Source organism: Bufo bufo, chromosome 4 (genome assembly GCF_905171765.1).
Source record: "Bufo bufo chromosome 4, aBufBuf1.1, whole genome shotgun sequence".
Lineage (NCBI taxonomy): Eukaryota > Metazoa > Chordata > Amphibia > Anura > Bufonidae > Bufo > Bufo bufo.
Window position 1 is genome coordinate 533462309 of NC_053392.1, and position 23412 is coordinate 533485720.

The following is a 23412-nucleotide window of genomic DNA, read 5'->3' on the forward strand; positions in this document are numbered from 1 at the left end:
TCAATATTAATGACTGGATAACCCCTTTAATGCTAGGGTTCATTGCTAAAGGATGAATGTTATGGATCATTAGTGGTTAAATTGTTCACTGTGATATTGACTATGATCTATAATACTGCTACATAACTGAAAAAGGATATGCATAGGTACGAAACAGTTGCATAATTAGATAGGAAGACAAAAAACCCACGAGATAGAAGCCAGTTTTCTTAGCATTAGTTGCCAGGTTATTGGCTGGACCCATTTCCCCTGGTAAGTGGACAGTCTGCTGCTGAACAAGCAAGGGAGAGGACGTGTCTAGTGTGTGCTAATGCCAAGTAGGCCAAGACAGAATCCTGCTCCAGGAAAAGCAACTTTGCTGGAAATTATCTCTGAGAGAACGAAGCATGGAATTACTACAGATGGTTGAAGGTCATGAGGCCATGCTTGGACTGAGTCAGTAAAGGTGATTCACTCATACGACTTTAGACTTTACTGCCTGTGGTGTGAGTTAATTGCTTCTCACATCCGCCACACTTCTGAAACATATATATGTAGATATATAGACAATTCAGGTCGGTATATATCATTTAAATATTCATTCTTTAAGTATGAGAAAGGATTGAGTCCATGTATTTGCTTTGATGTGGTGCTTATCATTGCTTTGTCCACTTGGTATACACATCCCTTGCTACCTGGAAAGAAATCTTGTGGGTCTCAGCTCTCTAGGATGTATCATTCCTGAGATATTCCCAAAATATTACTTGCATTAGCCAATACAAGCCGGCGAGTCTTTCTCTTCATATCCCAACTGTCATACACACAGTCACTTGTCCCTTATCAGCCAATAGAAGCTCGCAGGCCCTTAGTCTCCACATACACACAGTTTTACTCAAGGTTTCCATAACAACCCAGCCATTTTTCTTCACTGTAGGTCAGCTTTAGGCTAGGGCTACACAACGACATGCGTCGCGCGACAATAAGTCACACGACACATAGGGCACAACTACACTGCTACATGTGTTGTGCAACATTGATGTCGCACCAAGATGCATTTTTTTGCAACCGTCGTGTCGCAGTCGCAGCATGTCACATGTCGCAGTGGGACACCATAGCCTATCATTATAAAAATTGTTGAGACAAAATGTCGCGCGACACATCGTGTAGCCCTAGCATTAAAGAGGCAGGGCGCTGTGAAGGTCACTGTTAAAGAGGCGGGCACTGTGGAGGTCACTGTTAAAGGGCCGGAAACTGTGGAGGTCACTGTTAAGGAGGCAGGGGCCACTATTAAAGGGGCAACTGCTTTGGAGGTCACTGTTAAGGCAGGAGGGTACTGTGAGGTCACTGTTAAGGCAGCGGGGTACTGTGAAGGTCACTGCTAATGGGGCGGACCCCTGAGGAGGTCACTGTCAAGGGAGTGGGGTGCTGTGAAGCTCACTGTTAAAGGGGCGAGCTGCCTATGACAAGTGTTGCTAAACTATCTCCTCACTGTACTATGCTGTGATATGCACTCATCCCGATTTAAATACCATTGACACATACACTTGTTACCTATACTTGTTAGTCCTTTGTCTACTTTGGCTCAAATATGGAACATTAGTTTTTTCCTGCTGCATCCCCCCACCGCTTATTATTGGTGCTATGTTTCTAAATGTTCCGTGTGCTATTTGTATTTGTGGGGCTGTTCCAACAGTGCTTTTAATATATTTTTTCTATTCAATAAATATATTATTTCTTGCAATTGAGCAGTAGTGTTTATAATATATATATTTTTTTTTATTGACATATTTATGTGTACCCTTTCATGTGGTTTAATACATGAGCGTCTATATTTTATGGGTACTGGCCTTCGATTAATGAAGGTTTGTTAGACTTCTGAGCCGGACTAATGTTTAACGTTTTATTCCTTTAAAGGATAACTGTCATATATTTTTTTTTATTTGCTAGTTTATCAGAGCTAGGCATGTATACCTGAGTTAGTCGGTCAATGATTGCCAAAAGATCTGTAATTACCCTATAATAACAGCTTTCATTAATGTCTCCTGTCCCTTTCCACTGCTCCCTTAAAAAAACGTTGCTATGGCTCTTCTGTCTCCGGCTAGGAAGACAGAGGGGCTGTCCTTCACGCTACATGCCTGCATTAGGTTTCAGAGTGAGGAGGCGTATCTCTCAGTAATCCAATCTGATTCGCTGGCAGAAAGCTGCTGGCTACAGCAAGTTTGTATGTGACCTGAGGGAATGCAGTTTTGGCCTCAGAGAATGGGCAGAGAAGCCATCTTGAAATGATCCTCATAATGTAGGATTCAAAACAGCCGTAACTAAAGGGAAAACTCAAGGAAAACAGTGGTAAGTGAAGAAATTTAAGATTGCTTTATGCATAATGCTGCTGCAGCAGTAACATATGCTAAAATACATTTTTTAATGAAAATATGACAGTTATCCTTTAAAGATTCCCTACTAACTGATTTTCAACAAGGAGAATCAGCATCTTTGGGAAGGAGAGATAAAACATGATTCTTTTGCAGGTTTTTATTAGAATTTTTCAGTCAGATACGAAGTTTTTAGGTATCTATTAGTGTTGATCGAGCACCAAAGTGCTCGGGTGCTCGGGCTAAACACCTCAGGATGTCAATTGGAGAACACGAGCATTAAACCAGGCACCCCCTGCTCTGAAGAGGGGAGGGTGTCTGGTTCATAGGAAAAGGTCAGAAATTAATGGAAACAACACCGAAATGGGGAGGATGTCTGTATGCAACTTGGACTCCCAGATTGCTGCTGGGACGATGTTGTCCGAGTAGTATGCCACTTTTACAGACTGACAATAATACGCCCAAAACCGAAGATAAAATTGATTTTTGCGAAAAAATTATTAGGAAACATTCTTTCCTGTATATTTACTTGTACAGTACAGACCAAAAGTTTGGACACACCTTCTCATTCAAAGAGTTTTCTTTATTTTCATGACTATGAAGGCATCAAAACTATTAATTAACACATGTGGAATTATATACATAACAAACAAGTGTGAAACAACTGAAAATATGTCATATTCTAGGCTCTTCAAAGTAGCCACCTTTTGCTTTGATTACTGCTTTGCACACTCTTGGCATTCTCTTGATGAGCTTCAAGAGGTAGTCCCCTGAAATGGTCTTCCAACAGTCTTGAATGAGTTCCCAGAGATGCTTAGCACTTGTTGGCCCTTTTGCCTTCACTCTGCGGTCCAGCTCACCCCAAACCATCTCGATTGGGTTCAGGTCCGGTGACTGTGGAGGCCAGGTCATCTGGCGCAGCACGCCGTCACTCTCCTTCATGGTCAAATAGCCCTTACTTTCAAAGTTTTCCCAATTTTTCGGCTGACTGACTGACCTTCATTTCTTAAAGTAATGATGGCCACTCGTTTTTCTTTACTTGGCTGCTTTTTTCTTGTCATAATACAAATTCTAACAGTCTATTAAGTAGGACTATCAGCTGTGTATCCACCTGACTTCTCCTCAACGCAACTGATGGTCCCAACCCCATTTATAAGGCAAGAAATCCCACTTATTAAACCTGACAGGGCACACCTGTGAAGTGAAAACCATTTCAGGGGACTACCTCTTGAAGCTCATCAAGAGAATGCCAAGAGTGTGCAAAGCAGTAATTAAAGCAAAAGGTGGCTACTTTGAAGAACCTAGAATATGACATATTTTCAGTTGTTTCACACTTGTTTGTTATGTATATAATTCCACATGTGTTAATTCATAGTTTTGATGCCTTCAGTGTGAATCTACAATTTTCATAGTCATGAAAATAAAGAAAACTCTTTGAATGAGAAGGTGTGTCCAAACTTTTGGTCTGTACTGTATATAAAGTGCAAGTGCTGCCAAAATTTACAAGCAAGAGTCACTCGAATACAACCTGTATATCACATAAAAGAGGGCCTCATTCACATTGTGGTACAATTGTTCAAGTAGTGGGACTCCTACACTCATAAAGCCTATGCACTAAGTGAAAGGGCTGCCAAAAATTACACAGACCGGCACTACAATACATGCTTTGTTACACATAAAGAAAGGCATCTTACACACCCTTTAAAAAATATGATTTATGGCCTGCTAGTGACCCTCCAAAACATTTGGAGCAAGGGCCTGCTGATCTGACCATGTAAAACGTTAGGGATGAGTGCCTGCTGCTGAGCTGACCCTCTAAAACATTAGGGGTGAGGGTCTGCTGCTGAGCTGACCATCGAAAAAATTATGGTTGAGGGCCTGCAGGTGAGCTGACCCTGTAAAACATTATATGCGAGGGCCTACAGGTGAGCTGACCCTGTAAAAGATTGTAGGTGAGGGCCTGCAGGTGAGCTGACCCTGCAAAACATTATATGCGAGGACCTACAGGTGAGCTGACCCTGTAAAATATTATATGCGAGGGCCTGCAGGTGAGCTGACCCTTTAAAAGATTGTAGGTGAGGGCCTGCAGGTGAGCTGACCCTGTAAAATATTATATGCGAGGGCCTGCTGGTGAGCTGACCCTGTAAAACATTATATGCGACTGCATATATGCGAGGGCATTATATGCAACGAATAAGCATGTTGGTATGATGGAATAGGAGGAGGAGGATTAGAAAAGGAAGATTCAACCATAAGGAAGATTCAACCATATTCCCTTTTTTGTGGTGGAAGGGGTGCATTGGAATACAGTGTATTCAGTACATTATAAACAACACATTTAAAGTGGCTTTATATTCATCAGCTTTCCTGTGGTGGAGTCACGAAGTCAGGGTCAATCCAGGCCTTGTTAATTTTTATAATAGTCAACCTGTTAGCATTTTCAGTTGACAGGCGAATACACTTATCTGTTATAATGCCACCAGCAACACTAAATACCCGCTCAGACAAAATTCTGGAGGCAGGGCAGGCCAGCACCTCCAAGGCGTAGAGCGCCAGTTCGTGCCACTTGTATAGCTTGGACACCCAGTAGGGATCATTGAGGACGCTGACACGGTCTGCTATGTACTCCTTCACCATCTTCCAAAATGTTTCCCTCCTTGTGACAGTAGGCCGCGCATCAGGGTGAGGGTGCTGGCGGGGTGTCATGAAACTGTCCCAGGCTTTGGAGAGTGTTTCCCTGCCTCTGTTGGAACTGCTGTGTGTTCCCCTTGTCTCCCCTCCTTGGTTGCCCAAGGAGCTACGGACTCTGCCAACAGCGCTGTCAGATGGAAATTTTTGGAGCAATTTTTTAACAAGGACCTTCTGGTATTGCACAGTTTTGCTCGTCCTCTCCACCAGAAAAATTAGAGATGAGAAGTTCTCTTTGTGGTAGGGGTTGAGAAGGGTGAACAACCAGTAATCCATGTTGTCTAAAAGGCGTATAGCGCGTAGGTCGCAGGAAAGGCAGCCTAACATAAAGTCAACCATGTGTGCCAGAGTACCAACAGGCAAGACTTCACTGTCATCATCAGGAGGATGACTCTCAATCTCCTCATCCTCTTCTGCCCACCCACGCAGAACAGATGGAATTAAAATTCCATGGGTACTACCCTCTGTAGCGGAGGCAACCGTCTCCTGCTCCTCCTCCTCCTCTTCATCGTCCAATTCGCGCTGAGAAGACGGACTGAGGGTGGTCTGGCTATCACCTTGTGTACTGTCTTCCCCCATTTCCACCTCTTCCACATGCAAAGCGTCGTCCTTAGTTGTGAGCAGCGAGCGTTTGAGTAGACACAGAAGTGGGATGGTTACACTGATAATTGCGTTATCGCTGCTCACCATCTGTGTTGATTCTTCAAAGGTTCTTAAAACCTCACAGTGGTCAGACATCCATGCCCACTCCTCGCTTGCCAATAGCGGAAGCTGACTGGAAAGTCGACGACCATTTTACAGCTGGTATTCCACTACTGCCCTCTGCTGCTCACAAAGCCTGTTCAACATGTGGAACGTCGAGAGCCGGTGACCTGGCAATTTCAAGCGTTGCTGCAGTGTTGACAGACCGGCTAAAGCTGTCGATGACTTGTGGAAATGTGCACACACGCAGCGCACCTTTACCAGTAGCTCAGGAAAATTGGGGTAGGTTTTGAGAAACCGATGAACCACTAAGTTTAAGACGTGGGCTAGGCATGGTATGTGCGTGAGCTTGCCGAGCTCCAAAGCTGCCACCAAGTTATGGCTATTATCAGACACAACCATGCCTAGTTCTAGGTTGAGTGGCGAGAGCCACAGCTCAGTCTAGTCTCTTATCCTCTGCCACAGCTCTGCGGTGGTGTGTTGTTTGTTCCCTAAGCATATCAGCTTCAGCGTGGCCTGTTGCCGCTTCCCCACTGCAGTGCTACACTGCTTCCAGCTACCGACTGATGGCTGAATGGTGCTGCACACGGATACTTTGGAGGTGGAAGTGGAGGAGGAAATGGAGGAAGAGAAGTGGGGGTTGGGGCCTCTAACGTAAGTGCTGGCCGAAACCCTGATCGACGTAGGGCCCGCAATCCTTGGTGTCGGTAGCACCTGTGCCATCCCAGGGTATGACTCGCTCCCGGCCTACACAACATTCACCCAGTGTCCCGTCAGGGAAATGTAGCGTCCCTGGCCGAAAGCTCTTGTCCGTGTGTCCGTGGTTAAGTGGACCTTACCAGTAACTGCCTTGGTCAGGGCACGTGTGATGTTACGGGACACATGTTGGTGTAAGGCGGGCACGGCACACCTTGAAAAATAGTGGTGGCTGGGGACTGCGTAACGTGGGACGGCCGCCGACATTAGGCTGCGGAAGTCCTCAGTGTCCACAAGCCTAAATGGCAACATATCCAGGGCCAGCAATTTGGAAAGCTGCACATTTAGTGCTATTGCCTGTTGGTGCGTTGCTGGGTATTTGCGCTTGCGTTCAAAGGCCTGGGGTAAGGACATTTGGACACTACACTGGAACACGGAAGTGGATGTGATCGCTGATAGTGCTTATGAAGGTCCAGGTGCTGGTCGGGAGGCATCCGGGCCTGCGCCTTCTACAGGGCATTGGCCAGCACGTAACACAGGGGAAGAGGAGTCAGTGGTGTGACCCGCAGACACAGATTGTGGACCCAGGCGTTCATCTTACTTATTATGGTGCTTGGATGCCATGTGGCGGATCATGCTGGTGATGGTGAGGTTGGTAGTGTTCACGCCCCCGGCTCATTTTGGTACAGCACAGGTTGCAAACTACTATTCTTTTGTCGTCCGCACTTTCCTCAAAAAAGCGCCATACTGCGGAACACCTACCCCAGTTGCGTTCCTGTTTGGTGTGGCCCGCCTTCTCCCTTTTTCCACCCCACTGCCTCTTCCAGCCTATTGCGGTGCTGCAGATCCCCCCTCTGTACTGCTTTCCTCGCTCGGCTTTCCACCTTCCCAGGTTGGATCAGTGACTTTATCATCCACCACCTCCTCTTCCATTTCCTCACTCTGCTCATCCTCCTGACTTGTTGACCTAACCACTACCTCCGTGATTGACAACTGTGTCTCATCCTCTTCATCAACCTCTTGAGACATTAATTGCCATTGAGTTATTGGAAACTGTGTCTCATCATCATCCACCTTATTAAACGGTAATTGCCGTTCTCCACCGTCATCTTCTTGTGACTGTCGATGCTCAAATGTTTGGGAATCAGGGCACAAGATCTGTCCCTCTTCAAGCATGCTTGGCGAGAGGGCCAAATCAAGGACTGGCGCGGAAAAGAGCTCCTGGGAAAATCCGAGTGTCGGATCACTTGTTTGCCCAGACTCTCTATGTGGGAGGAAGGAGGATCAGGGTGAGGATTGTGTTGAGCAGACTCTTGGCTACTGAGACTGGACTTGGTGGAAGACAGGGTCGTGCTTAACCGACTGGAAGCATTATCTGCTGCAATCCAACCAACCACCTGGTCGCACTGGTCTGACTTCAAAAGTGGTGTCCTGCGCCAACTTTGCAAACTGGGACATGAAACTAGGTATCGTGGATGATTGTTTTTCTTGTGCTCTGGCAGCAGGCACAGTTTCAACGCGCCAAGGGCCATGGCCTCTGCGTGCACCATCAGCATCACGGCCACTTCCCCGTCCCTTACTGCTCGCCTTCTTAATATTAAATGTTATATATGCTTGAAAGTATATTACACGTACAGTAGTGTAGGATTTGGAAGTGTATGAGAGAACCTAAAAGTAATCAAAGCCACACATAGATAAATACAAAAATAACATCTTTATTAATCAATACAACACTGGGTAAAAAATGCGGGACTGTTGAAAAGTGGAAAAAACAGGCAAGCCCCCCAAAGCAGAGGTAATATGTGTAATACATATTTTATAGGTATATAACCATAAATTGAGACATATTGTATCACCAGTTAATCCAACACAGAAAGTACTGATCAATGAGGTAAAATACAGTAGCAGTAGCGTGGGGATACCAGGTATTGATAGTAGGGTGACAATGAAACATAATCATCTACCCCATAAATAGATCATCCCTTATCTGAGGAAAAGTTTCCTCTGCAGCTCAATATGAACAGCAATTTAACTGTGTAAAAAACTGGGTATAGCAGGGTATATGTGGTGGCATGGCCGACACCCAACACAGCCAACAACCAACCACACCCTGAGCATAAATACAAGAGGCAAAATACCTGTAATAATAAATACCAACCAGTTTGGGGAGAGCCGAAAGCCCGACATATGTTTTGAAAAGTGCGCTTCTTCCAAGTGTATGCGCAAACAATTGCGCTCGAGCACATGCATGCTCGATCAACACTAGCACATTGCAAGGCAATCTCTGTGTTTTCTGTGGAATGTCTCATTTGTCTTGATGGTCGAAAGGTCACTGTACTAAATACGTGTAGGTATCCCATTGTCAGTTTACTGCTGCTGTGAGAGAAATATGTTATCTGCTAGTATAATACTAGATGCTCAAAAAAGGTGGCTCACTCCAAACGGGGCTCTGGATAAAGGTGCTGCTAGCCCAGTATAGAGGAACACCCCTCCTCTAGTAGTATAAAGCAAAAAGATCAAGGTGTAGGCGAGCACTCAACACTTGGACCAAACAGATAGCGATTGATAAATTTAATTAAATCACAATAGTATAGCACGTGGACACATATACCTTAAATCTACAATTGACATTATAAAAACAAAAATTAAAAGCTGCCAATAGTGATGCAATAAAAATACTTGATAAATGACCACAGTTCAGGATGATGATAGTGTCAGTCCCTTATGTAGACAACATAAAAAATCGCATGTATCTGGATTATGCACTTCAAAGTCCAGAGTACGCTCGGAGATATGTAGTGCTGCGGGTTATAGGTGCAAATCCGATGTTAATAGTGTCCAGTATTAGAACAGCTGGACCCTGCAGCTCCTACTCTTGAGTAGGCGTATCCCAATGCCCTTGATTACAGGTAATGAATAGTATACAGTCACCTTGCTCAGTCAAATGACATACCCGGTCTCATAGGATTCACAATTGGAATTATCCTACTCCGTTGGTGTGGCTCGTCGGTTGCCTCTGCCAGACGTGAGCGGGAGGTGAGCGGGAGAAGTGGGCAGAGGTGTGAGCGGCGTGGGACGCTGTCGGCGTCTTGTTCCTGGCTCCTGTGAATTGCTGATCTCAAATCTCGCGGGATTTCGGACGTAGTCTGTCTCCGGACAGTGAAGAGCGGTAGTTGATAAATTCTCAGCTCTCTGTCCTGGATATCAGATTTCTTCGGTTATAAGCTTCTCTGCATGGCCATGCATAAGGTGCGGAGATATCCCTTTCACAGGTGTGCGGCCCAGACGCGTTTCGGGAACTCTTTCCCTTCGTCAGTGGTACGGTAACACCTGTGCTACTCCGCTTTTTATATTATCAGCTTGTGCCAAATCCTGGATCACTGGATTCACTTTCAACATCAGAAAATCGCATGCGTTTATTATATGCGGTTTTGATGCGGTTATTTTTCCACATGCGTTTTTATGTACTATGGATTCCTTACACTAATCTGTATATCATATAGAAATCCAATTTTGATTATACATTGGATGTGTGAGTTATTGGCATATTTCTGAAAAAAATAGCATCACATCCTGATATAGTGTCAATTTTGCAGCTACAAAGTGGAGTGACACAAATGTAATGATGCAAATATAACTGCAGTTCAGATATCTATTGGTATATAGCTTACCATACAATACATAATTATATATAAATAAGATCTAACTATTAGACTATACAGCAGTAACGCTATATATATACTAAGGTGGTACTAGTCTGTACCTATGACAAGAAAATAGATAGATATAAGCAAATATATAGATTAAAATACATAAAAACTTAAAATTATAAGAATGTAGATGCATAAAATGCTAAAAATGGGATGGTCGAGAAGACAACATGAAAGTGTGCATTCTGGTTAGATACGAGACGTGCAGATATTTGAAAGAGACTTCATGGAGTGTACTCTCTGAATTTGGCTAATAGTGTATATGACTGGGGGCCCACGTCCGAGTCCACGACTCAGTGTCGATAAACGGCCTGACTGAGTCGCAAGAGTCGGGACGGGGGCACCCAGTCTATAAGAACCCGAAGATTTCCAGTTCGGCATTCAAACCCACTGGCAACATTGACCCAAACTGGACCCAACACTGGTCCAAGTGTTGACTGCTCGCCCTACACCTAGTATAATACTACATTGTAGAATTGGGTCATAGTATGACATCTCTATAGTTCTCTTGATAAGCCTAGATAAAGATGCCCACAGAAGAGCAGTGTAATGTGTGATGCTATAATTGAGTCACTTATTCTCCTTCCTTCTCTAGTTGAAGGGAATGGTCTGACTGAGAAAATCAAGCGAGGCTGGAGACAGGAAGTAGAGTTAAATAATTATATATAGAAAACCATCGGTTCAGGGCTGTTCTTACTCTAACTTGTCTTCTCCAGGCTTCTTGTGGTCCCAAAACCACTTGTGCGAAGTTCAGAAACGTAAAAAAAAACTGTCTTGAGGGTGACATCAGGTGAAGAGCCATGTGCAGTCCTTTTAGCTGTAGAGTATGGTAGATTATAGTAATCTAAGAATTTAGAGAATATTTTTTTGTCTTTTTTACTTTTTTCCCACCTATTCTTATTTTTATAATGTGAAGCCTAGCACAGCTGTTTCATTACCATAGTAATGTAGATCTGAACCCGCCATCCATCTGTTACTTAGTGACTCCACTTAGAATTTTAATAAAGTATTCTTACTGAGAGCTTTTGACCTTCTAAAGCTATAATATTTCACTACTAGTTATTTGAATTTAATAACTCAGATCCTTTGGAAAGTTTCAGGTCCACATTGAAAGATTACATTTGTTTTGGGTGAAGTTTTTCAGTTTTTAGAATTTTAAGCCTTTTTTTTCACTTTGGATTTATAATGGGTATATAAAAACAGGTGATGACTTTAGAGTTAATATTTCATAGCATGACATTATGTAATTTCCAATGCAAATTACATTTTTATGTGTATATCTGTCCATATGCATATGAAAAAGGAATCCCAGCACTTGCATTTGGAGTTATCTGATCCCTTTTTCATTACCATATTATGGTCCAACGCCTTATCCACATGCACCACGCTTAGCAGAGTGTTGTCCAAACCCTGAACTACATTATGGCTTTCCATATAATATTACATTACAGATCTCAACCATTTCTATGCTAATTATTGCTATATCAGTATATGGGTGAGAGCTTTTTTTTAACACAGCTCCAGATCCTCTGCTTAATATACAGAGCCACAAAATTCAATGCTAAAATTCTGTCTCTTTGCAGTCGCCAAGATGGGAACTTTACTACAAAAGAAGTAATACTGAGAGCCTTGAAAGTTGTCTTCGGCAAGCTCCCTAGTGGTGGCTGTAAGCAGACAGAATTGCCTTTTAAGGGGTTATACAGAATTCATATGAGCCTGAGCTCCATTATTCTTTAAAATTTCCTGCTTTCCTTACAGTTAAAAGCTTGGTAGTGTTTTCAGGGAAAATTTGATTCCCCGCGCAGCAGAATTTCCTTGTGCTTTTGTGGTAACACATCAATTTTCTCTAATATGGCGTTAAAAGAAAATTCATACTCACCTCATCCATTGGCGTGTGCAAAGTCCTGTGTGAAATCTCGTGTGCAGTGCATGACATCACCACGCCGCTCATCACGATGACGTCATCATGCACCGCATGAGATTTTGCGCTGGATCTTCAATCAAGGTGGCTGCAGCGGACTCGTCACGATCAAATGGATAAGATGAGTATTTTAATATTTTTTTTTTTAACAGATTAGGCCCTGACAGCCCTCAATAGTCATCTCAAATGCCGCGATCAGCAATGAACGCGGCATCTGAAGGGTTCAATTGCGGGGGTGGCACAATCGTTGCGCCCGCTACTCGCAAAGAAATGAGCTTCATCACAAGGTGAATTTCTTTGTGAAATTCGGCGAAGCAGCCAAATTGTCCTTTTGAGAACTTCGGTCATCTCTAAGGCTTGCGCTAGAAAAACTTGCCTATATTTTCCAGAAACAGTGTTACACCTGTCAACAGGTTGTGTGGGGTGGTGCCACTCAGCAACACTTTGAGTGAACCTCCATTATCACTAGAGATGAGCGAATCTCTTAAAAGTTCAATTCCACTGAATCGCCGAATTTCACAATTTTGTTTGTCACAAAGCGCATTTTTTTAATGTAGCGGGTACAATGACAGGGATCTGCCCCCATCATTGTACCCCTCTGATGCCGCGTTCATACATGATCGCGGAATCTGAGTGTAAAATTAACAATAAAAAATTAAATCAAACTTACGCCTCCCATTTGCTCGCGACGGGCCGGCTGCCGCCATCTTGCTTGAAGATCTCGTATGGTGTGACGTATGATGTCATCACACCGGCCAACATGATGATGTAATATTGCACATCACAGGATTTCGGCCGAGATCTTCAAGGAAGATGGCTGGCGGCCCGTCGCGAACAAATGGAGGAGGTAAGTTTGAATTTTTTTTGTTTTTTATACTATTTCAGGTAAAATCGATTCGCTGACACGAAGCACGAGGAAATTTGGCTTTTCGGCAAATCAAATTTATTCTGAAATTCGGATCGAATTCCACTTCGTGGGATTCGATTCGCTCATCTCTAATTATCACTTACAACCTTTTAGGAGGTGGGGTACTGTTTTTGGAAGAGAAACAAATCATGTTTTTCTAATCCAAACCTTTTAACTCTATGTAAATAAAGATTTTAACATAAAAATGGAGCATACAAAAATGTGTTTTAAGATAAATCAACACAAACTTTTGGACCTATTTGTGAAACAATAGATACACTATAGAGTGAATGTTTCATGTTTTTGTTTATAGAAATATAAAGTACAAGGAAAGATACAAAACTTTGTAATCTATCTTATGGATATAAGCCTATGGAGAATGGAATGTGGAGGAAGAAGAGGGAGCTGCTATAGGGAGACAGAGGCAGAGAGACACATTGCTTAGTACTGCTGTATGGTATCCTTAGTGCTGCTGCTGCTGCTAAAGAGGGTGTGCCACAGAGAGAGAGGGGAGTAGGATATCCTCTATTTTTTTGCGCAGTCTTTGGGAGACATCATAGCAGCTGACAATTAGTCATATCCTGGCCAGATATAGTGTTATTCCTAATGTACACACATAACATCATATCCTGCAGAGTCACCTGAATCGACAGGTGCTTTTGTAGAGTAAGTTAATGCTCATTGCAATATTGTCTTATGAATGTGAAGAACTGTCTTATCTCTCTTTTGATCTCATACATCTACCTTAGCTTTTCTCTTTAAGTGGTTATATTTAAAATGTATGAACAGAAAAAATACCAGCTTGTTCTTTTTTTTCTCACGTAGTGAATTGACATTACCATATGGGATTACATATGGCACGCAGCATCTATGTAATTAATTTTTAATTGTTACCATCTTATTTTTTGAGAACTGAAAAGTAAAGCAGAGACTAGAGTTTCGTATCAAATGTTATGGTAAAATATATTTAGTGTTTTTGGGACATAACTTAAAGGGGTTTTTCAAGAGTTTTTTACTGATGACCTATCCAGAGGATAGGTCATATCTGATCGATGGGGGTCTGACACACGGGACCCCCATTGATCAGCTGTTTGAGCAGGGAGCAGTGTAATGGCCTTCTCAAACAGCTGATCAATGGGGGTCCCGGGTGTTGGACCCTCACCAATCAGATACCGATGACCTATCCAGAGGATAGGTCATCATTTAAAAAAACTCTCAGAAAACCACTTTAATATTTCTCAGAAATGAATTTTGCATTACTTAAAGTGAGTAACCCTTCAGAGACATTATGCATATCCACAAGATATTAAATAAATGCCTGATAAGTGCGAGTTCCACTTCTAGATCCCACTTCTGTCTCAAGAACAGAGTCCCATTGTCAGGAATGGAGAGGTGACTGCACATACGCAGCTTTCTCCAGTAACTTCAATAGCACTTCAGAAAATAGCTGTTTCAGTGTGAGTGCAATGGGGCCAACATTCTTGAGATAGGAGAGGATCCTAGAGGTGAGACCAGCATCTTTTCTACAGAATATGTTATAAATGTCCAAGATGGGATGACACCTTAATTATAGAAAACATAGCCAAAAGATATTTAAAAACATTTCTTGAGGCAATGCTGAAATGATAAAATTCTTAATATGCTTACTAGAGATGAGTGAATCGAATCCAACTAAGATTTGCTGCAAAGCCAAATTTCCTTGTGCTGCGTGGTAGCGAATCGATTTAACCTGAGTGTAGAAAACAAAAAAAAAATCATACTTTCCTCCTCTATTTGCTTGCGACGGGACGGCTGCCGCCATCTTGATTGAAGATCTCGGCCAAAATCCCATGCGTGGTGAAGATCTTCAAGCAAGATGGTGGTGGCTGGCCCATCGCGAGCAAATGGAGGCAGTAAGTATGATTTTAAAAAAAATCTGGTAATTTTACCACCATATTACGGTATTACTCTCAGATGCCCGATCATGTATGAACGGGGCATTCTGAAGGGTAAAATGATGGGGAGCTGCTCCCTGTCATTGCACCCACTACTTACAAAAAAATGCGCTTTAATTCGCCACAAAGTTAATTTTTATGTAAAAAAGCTGCCGAATCAAATTTTCCAAAACTTCGCTCATCTCTAATGCTTACTGTTAAAATGCTGTACTATCCCTTCACTACTCCTGTTCGTGTCTTATGTCACATTTGTTCAGGTGTCATGTGAGCAGGTTGGCCCTCACGGACTGTTAAACTACAGTCATATCATTACAGCTTGCCGTGACTAGCTAGCCCTTTTACGTGACAAATATTCCAAGTGGGAATGAAATACCCTTTTAAAGGGAATCTGTCAACCTGAGTTTGGACTATTATCTACAGTAACACATGAGTAGTACTGCAGATAAGGAGTCCAGATCGCTATTTTTGATTTTCCTACTGCCCCTCGTTCCCCCGCTGTCAGCACTCAGAGATAAGTATAAATACATTGTCAGGACTACTGTGCATGCGTACAGGAGCCCTCTCCATTATGTTAGAGCAGCACAGCAGTCCGGACTGTGTATTTCACTGCAGCTTTGAGAGCTGACAACTGGGGAACGGGGGGCAGAAGGAAACTAAAGAATAGCGATCTGGACTCCATATTTGCAGTGCTACTCATGTATTACTGCAGATAATAGTCTACGATCATGGCGATAGATTCCCTGTTAACTGTGGAAATGATAACATTTTGTGTTATTACAGATCATAAAAGACAACAGATTGGAAATGATAATCCCAGTGAATGTTTATAACATTAAAAAACAGTATAATGTAATTTATTCAGTTCAACTTTTGCTCCCCTACACAGTGCAGTGTACAGGGAAAGCCACCAGAGATCAGACATAGTTTAGGTTATCTGCTTGGTTGCTTCTTCATGCAGTACTAGCGGCAGATGCTGGATCCCAGGCGGTTTCTTTACGAACATTAAAAAAATGATAACACAAACAATAACTATTAATATTAACATTTTCATCATCTGAAAGCTCTGCCATGTACAACATGGAGTTTCTATACAGTGTATATCTTCCTTCTTAAAGGAGTTTTCTGCTTTAGACAAGGTTCCCTTAATAATAATATGATCACAACGCGTCCCCTTGCTGGGACCCTCACAGGAGTGCCGCTGCCTTCTTAAACAGCTGTTGGGCAGGGGGCCCTAGCTGTCGGACCCTCACCGATCAGATACTGATGACCTATCCTGAGAATAGGTCATCAGTATTAAAGTCTTGGAAAACCTTTTTAAGGAACGGATCCATGATATATTTTAGAAAGTTGCATAACTTCTCAAAATTCACTGATTTCTCTTTATTTAGAACCTTTGTAATAAGGACATTTGGCCAGGACACTAAAATAACAATTACAATTTCACTATATTGTTATAATTATAGCATAATTTTTTTTTGTTTATTTTACGCCAAGTTCTTATTACATTTTTATGTCATTGCATTTGTCATTTGTATTTCAATTATGTTATTGTGGATTGTGAGCAAAGCATATATTCTTATCCTAAATCTGTTTTTTATTCCACAGAGTGATTCCATCCCTCAAGATGACTTCACACCAGAATTGTACAGAGTCTTCTTAAATAACCTGTGTCCCCGACCTGAGATAGACAACATTTTCTCAGAGATGTAAGTAACTCTTTTCTTTGTGTAGCATTTGTATGTGAGGATGTCTTAAAGGTGTTTCCCAGTACTCAGATATTGATGGCCTATCCTTAAAGGGGTTGTGTCAGTTAATACACGGCACTTACTATCCAGCCAGCAAAGCAAGCAATATGGACAATCACAATACATTAGTAAGTGGCTTGTATTAACTTCCTTAACCTAATAAATGCTATTTACTGAAGTGAGACAACCCCTTTAAGATAGATGATCAATATCAGATCTGTGGGGGCCCGACACCCCGCTGATCAACATTCGGTTTAGGAACGTGTACAGAGGATGGAGCTGGAAGCACAAGGTTCTGTCCACGGGGTAGTGGCCATACCAGGGCACTGCAGCTCAGCTCCCATTCGAGTGAATAGGAGCTGAGCTGCAGTATGCCAGGACCGGAAACAACATAGTGGATGGAGCCTTCCATCCACTGTATACTTTCTGGTGGCTTTGTAAAATAGCTGATGGGTGGACACACCTGTGGATCTTGAGAATAGGCCATCAATATTTAGGTACTCGAAAACCTCTTTAACCTAGCCTTATGCTTCCAGTATCTGTTGACGAATGTTCATTCTATGTCTGCCAGCAGCTTATCCCACCTGAGAACAAAGGATGGGGTATGTTGTATGTTAATCTTACTTGCCAGACATCTTCTGTCGGTAGGAGACAAGGTAGGCCCCCATACACTTTGGATGGTTGGCTGGTCAGCAGGATTGGTCAGCGACACTCTAAATGTATAGTTTTGTATGGCCCACTGAATTTTGCAATACAATAAAATTTACCTCTAAATGTATAGCCACTTTTAGAAAGACAGAACCTATTTGAAGTATGGCATAAAAGGTTTAAAAAATCATTTTATTAATTGTAAATGTCCCATCATGTAGATTCAGAAGAAAGTAATTTACACAGAAATCATGGGTCCACCTGGCCTCCATCCATTCAGAGCCATGTGTGCAGAGGACTTTTCTGTGATTTGTTACACAGCTACTTTTCCCATTAAAGTTACATCACAAAAACATATGAGACAGAAGTTGCTTTTTGTTGCTGGGAGACATAAATCAGAGCTCCATTAGTCCCATGTTACCATCCTCCCCACTCTATGACGGGGTCGCTATTGTCCTTGTTTGGCCTTCTTGAAATCACCATTTATTTGACCTTTCTTCTGATCGATCAGAAGGAAGGTAAAATGAGACGCACAACGGATCCTGTCTATGTAGCAGCTGTAAGGCCTGTATGGTCCCATCAGAATTGGCTTATGATTTGGTAGCCAAAAGCAGGAGTGGGTACAAAACACAGAAGACATGGAAATATTCCATTTACATGTCATCTCTGTTTTAGATCCACTCCAGTTTTTTTGACATTAGCAATACTGATGGATTACTGAGCAAATGCTGACCGAGTGAAGGCGGATGCTCCCCAGACAGGATCCGTTTCTTGTGGGTTATTGTTCTGCGGATCAGAGGAAGGGCAACTCAATCAGTGACGTCAACACAAACTTACAGCTGACACCCTCTCCACTGTCGGGGGGCTCTACTTGTATCAGCGTTTAATAGAACATCTATGTGGAATCAGCTGACGACGGTGTAAAAGGAGTGCGCTTGCAGCGCTTCTTCTTGACACAAACATGGACCTGTAAGGCTGAGTTCACACTTGAGTTATTGGCCCCGTGTCTGCCCAAATAAGTGAAGTGTGCTGTGATTCTAAGAGCGACGCCTGTCATCTGCATGTCATAGTGACTCACAGTATTATTTCACTCCCACAGCAGACTCCCTATGTGTGTTACTGCAAGGCACAGTGTTCTACACCCATATAAAGGCTATATGCAGCCAGGAAATAGCCGTTTTTTATCGCGATTCGGATCTAAGCAAATTTTTTCTGAAAATTTGGTGAACAGGCCGAATCAAATTTTGGAGAAATTCGCTCATCTCTACTGATGACCTATCCTGAGGAGAGGTCATCAGTATTAAAGTCTTGGAAAACCGTTTTTTTACGGAACAGAATCATGATATATTTTAGAAAGTTGCATAACTTCTGAAAATTCACTGATTTCTCTTTAAGGACATTTGGCCAGGACCCTAAAATGACAATTTAGTTTACTTAATTGAATTATGATTTTATTATATTGTTATAATTATAGCATAATATTTTTTGAATTTCTCCAAGGAACTTCACATATCACACTTGTATAATTGGAAGTTGAGCTATTGTGTTGCGCCTTCTCTTTTATAGTGTTTAGTCTCTGCCCTCATTAGTGTCTATTATGACAATTATTATCCTATCTTACTATATTATATTGTCAGTTATATACAGTCCTGTTGCTGTTTTTCAGCGGCACAAAAAGTAAACCATACCTCACTGTTGACCAGATGACAGAATTCATTAACTCCAAGCAGCGGGATCCAAGGCTAAATGAAATTCTGTATCCACCTCTGAAGCAGGAACAAGTCCAGCTGCTAATTGAGAAATATGAGCCTAGCAGCAGCTTGGCATCAAAAGGTGAGACAATTACATGTCAACAGACAGCACGCTGACCCGTATTTATTATTATACATACTGTAGTGGCATTACATTAGAAAATACATCCATCATCCTAACAATCACTGATCACTTATTATTATTATTATTGTGGATTTGTATATGATGGCTCTGTTCAGAGACATTCAAACAAGAAAGAGGTCCCCATGGTAAAGATTAAAAGGACACCCCCTCCTGGTGCATGTTGACTTGACCATACCTTTAACCACCTGGGTAAGGAGGATGTAATGCTTTTTGCTTCCTCTTCTTTTCATAATCCTTAGGGCTCATGCACACGACCACATGTATTTTATGGTCCGCAAAACACGGATCTACAAAAGAAAAAAAACGGACGACATCCGTGTGACGTCCATGTTGCATCCGTTTTTTGCGTAGATCCAGTCTAAGGGCTCATGCACACGAATGTGTGCCAGCAGGGCCCATATTGCGGCCCACAAACACTTGAATGGGTCCGCAATCCGGAAGGTGCGTTGCAGACGGGATGCACGGAACCCCATGGAAAGACTATGGAGAACACATTCTATTTTTTTGCGGTGTGGGCGGATCACAGACTCATTCAATTTGAATAGGTCTGCATCTGTCTGTGTAAACAGCACGTATGTTGCCCGTGCATTGGCGACAGCAATTTGCTGTCCCCAATGCATGGAACGACCAGGCAACGGCCGTGTGCATGAGCCCTAACAATGCCTGTCCTTGTCCGCAAAATGGAGTAGAATAGAACGGACATACGGACACGAAATGCAAACTGAGTCATTTCCATTTTTTCAAGCCCCATTAAAGTGAATGGTTCCGCATAAGGACCTGTAAAAAAACGGAATGGAAACAGAAAAAAGCCATATCGTAGCCTCTGTACATATACACCTATGTGTCCTTAGTTTTGAAGCCCCTACACCACTGACCAGAGTCAAGACTTTTACTTTCTTAAATCCGACAGTATAATTTTTTACAATTTCTTGTAGTAGAATGAATGTTTTTGTTCTATCACCAGATTTTACTACATACAAGTATAATTCGTATATTTTTAGCTCTAACATAGGTTTCATCAACACATTTACCAAAAGAAGTTATTCACACCAGGAGCATTTTGGGCAACCTCCCTAGCATGACTGGAACGGTGTAAGGAATCATACTTACAGTACCTGATCCTCGTCACTGGTTTCCTTCTCCTTCGCTCCCCAGCTGAAGATCCCCAGGCGGGTTTTACATGGGCCACATGGCCGCAGTAGCCAATGATTGGCTGCAGTGGTGAAGTGTCCCCCATGTGTCATGTGATGGGGAGGACAAAAAGGATTAGGCATTGAAAATAAACATGCCCAATCTTTCTTTCTCCAACATAATCTGTCAGGGGAGACATGGGTGCCTTGCATGCCTCCCATACACATTAGGCCAGTGGCCGGTCCTGCTGAAAATGGCAGTTTGGCCAACAATAACCTAGTGTAATTAGCGGTCTCAATTGTGATAGTGAAAACAAGGACATTTTTTTTACAACAAAAAGTTGGATGTTCTTCAACTTAAACATCACCTGTCAGCATGATCAACCCTAATAAACCCATACTGCCTGGTAGGATTGATTATGCTGATTAAAATGATATCTTCCTTCTGTTTTTAAGTGTGTGTCTTTTCTTGTTTTTTGGGAACATGTTTGTTCAGCCCTGGATTTACATCTCAGGTGCCTACAGGAATACAATTCTTGGCTTCCTTGGCTACTGTTTTAAATAAAGCCACTACAGAGCAACTCCTTATGCAATAGGTATACTATAGCAACCTAAACTAAATTTATATTATTGAATAACTCCCATACAAAATTAAGATGTCTACGATAGCATACTGAATTTTACAATACAATAAAATACACATCTATTAGTGTTTATAGCAGGGACCCATATTGCATAAAAAGTGAATGGAATACTATACCTCTTGAATGTAGTAAAAAATGTAGTCTGGCCCCTGAGCAACCGGTACTGTATTCTGCAAAGTCTATATCCCTTTTTCTAATTTGTTTTTATTTTCTGATTGAAGATTTTTTATGCTATCTCCTAAACATGATTATAAGTTCCTGTTTGAGCTGTCGTTAAACGTATTTAGAGATATGCTTTACAGCAGCCTTCTTGGGCCATAGACACAATGGTCAGTAGGGACCTCATTGACTTCTATGGGAGAGTTTTCTAGGCATGGTCTGTGACCTGTGCAGAGGTCACGCTGTGATTTCACCTATTGTGAATGATGGATCTTGTGTTAGCTATGTATAAAGGTGATATCTGTCATTCTAATCCTGCCCCTAATGATACGGAGATGACAACTGAAAATCAATCTGTACAGACCAAGACGTGTCGCCTATTATGAGGCTTAGTGTCCAGTGTAAAATTGCAAGATTTTAGGATTTTTTTTAAATATAGATGGAGACATGGAAACTTAAAATCAACATCACCAAAAATTCTTTAAAAATATGTTTAACATAAAAACTTGATTTATTTATTTTATTCACTTATGTAGTGCTTTATACACATTATCATGTCTTGCTGTCCCCAGTGGAGCTCACAATCTAAATCCCCTATCAGTATGTCTTTGGAGTGTGGGAGGAAAGTGGAGTACCCGGAGAAAACCCATGCAAACACGGGGATAACATACAAACTCCATGCAGATGATGTCCTTTGTCAAATTCAAATCTAGGACCCCAGGACTACAAGTCACCAGTCCTAACCACTGCGCCACCGTGGAAACAGTGTCATTTTCTGATGATACATTGGGTGAGATTTATCAAGACTTTTGTAAAGGAAAACTAGCTTAGATGCCTATAGCAACCAATCAGATTCCACCTTTAATTTTCCAATGGAGCTCTGAAAAATGAAAGGTGGATTCTGATTGGTTGCTATGGGCAATTAAGCTGGTTTTCCTCTACACCAGTTTTGATAAATCTCGCCCCACATCTTTAATTGAGGTAACCAAACAAAAAATTAAGAATGCTGAATGCCAGCATTGTGGCACCAAAGTTTGCCAACCTAAAGGCATCTCAGGGACATCTGGGCATAACTGCTAGTAGCATACTGTAGCTTATGTAACCTTTGTGCAACTGGAAAGAACATTTCTTCTCTGCTCAAGCACCTAAACCTGGGCAATGTGTTGCTTATTGTGACATCATGTGGAGATCATGTTTTAGGCACACGGCCATATAATCTAGTGTCTCCATTGTGTTGCCTCAATGTACTTCTTCTCTGCCCCTACATCACTAATCATCAAATTGTCTTCATATTGAGTCACAGTTTTTGTTAGGTGAAAAGAGGACAGCAGTAGGAGATGCAATGACTGACGGAGAGTTTGTCATACTGAAGTTTTAATGAGCCATGCAACAAACCCTAAGGGCTGTTTCACACGAGAGGATGCCGTGCGTGACATCCGCTGCGTGAATGACAGCCAAGCCCCGCACTAGACAGCAGGGACACGGAGCAGTAACATGACTGATAATGCTCTTTGCCTCTCTGTGACATTTTTACTACAAAATCACAGTGAGATAAAGTTGTCACTGTGATTTTGTAGTAAAGAGATCACAGAGAGGCACGGAGCATTATCAATCATGTTAATGCTCCGTGCTTCTTCTGTCCGCAGCGGGTCTTGGCTCTCATTCATGCAGCGGATGTCACGCATGGCATATACGCAGTGTGAAACAGCCTTAACTCCTAATTTCCTGCTGTCTTCTTTGTACCTTTCTTACAACAGATATAAACAAGTTTTCAGAAATGAATAGTACAAATGAATGTAAGAAAGTTTGTAATATATCTTATTAAAGAATGATACCTCCTCCTGGGCTTCTCAGGCTGCTTTCTTCCTCTTTCTCTTCACTTTCTGGTAGCTCCCCTCTCCAGACTCACACACACTAGTCTGTGGAGAGAGGAGGTGTGATGAGGAGGCTGCTGCCAGCTAGTAAGAGATTTATTACCTCACTATGAACAGTGCCAGAGTCTTATCTTACCAGTTATAGTAGAGTCAAAAATAAGAAACTGCAGTTTGCGTGTCTCTCATCTAGCAGCCTCCTCCTCCCCCTCCTCTCTCCACAGACATCAATGTTAAAAGCAGTAAAGAACAAAGCAGACTGATAATAGTAGACAGAAGCATTTTTCTTTAACAAGAAATATTAGAAAGTTTCATATAGTCACCTGTACCATTCATTTATGGAGGTTCATTTTAAAAGTATCATACTGGAATTTGCAAAGGTTCCTTCTCTGCCATGTAAAACAGATTGTTTC

The 23412-nt window shown here is 42.1% G+C and overlaps 1 protein-coding gene across 2 annotated transcripts in view; it reads left to right on the plus strand.

Moving 5' to 3' along the window:
- PLCB1 (phospholipase C beta 1) overlaps positions 1–23412 on the plus strand; it is an 895755-nt gene that overhangs the window by 537038 nt on the left and 335305 nt on the right. For both annotated transcript variants that reach the window (XM_040429862.1, XM_040429863.1), the window contains exons 8-9: positions 16512–16612; positions 18966–19132. In XM_040429862.1, the coding sequence (XP_040285796.1) occupies positions 16512–16612; positions 18966–19132 (268 nt within the window). The remainder of the gene's footprint in view (positions 1–16511; positions 16613–18965; positions 19133–23412) is intronic.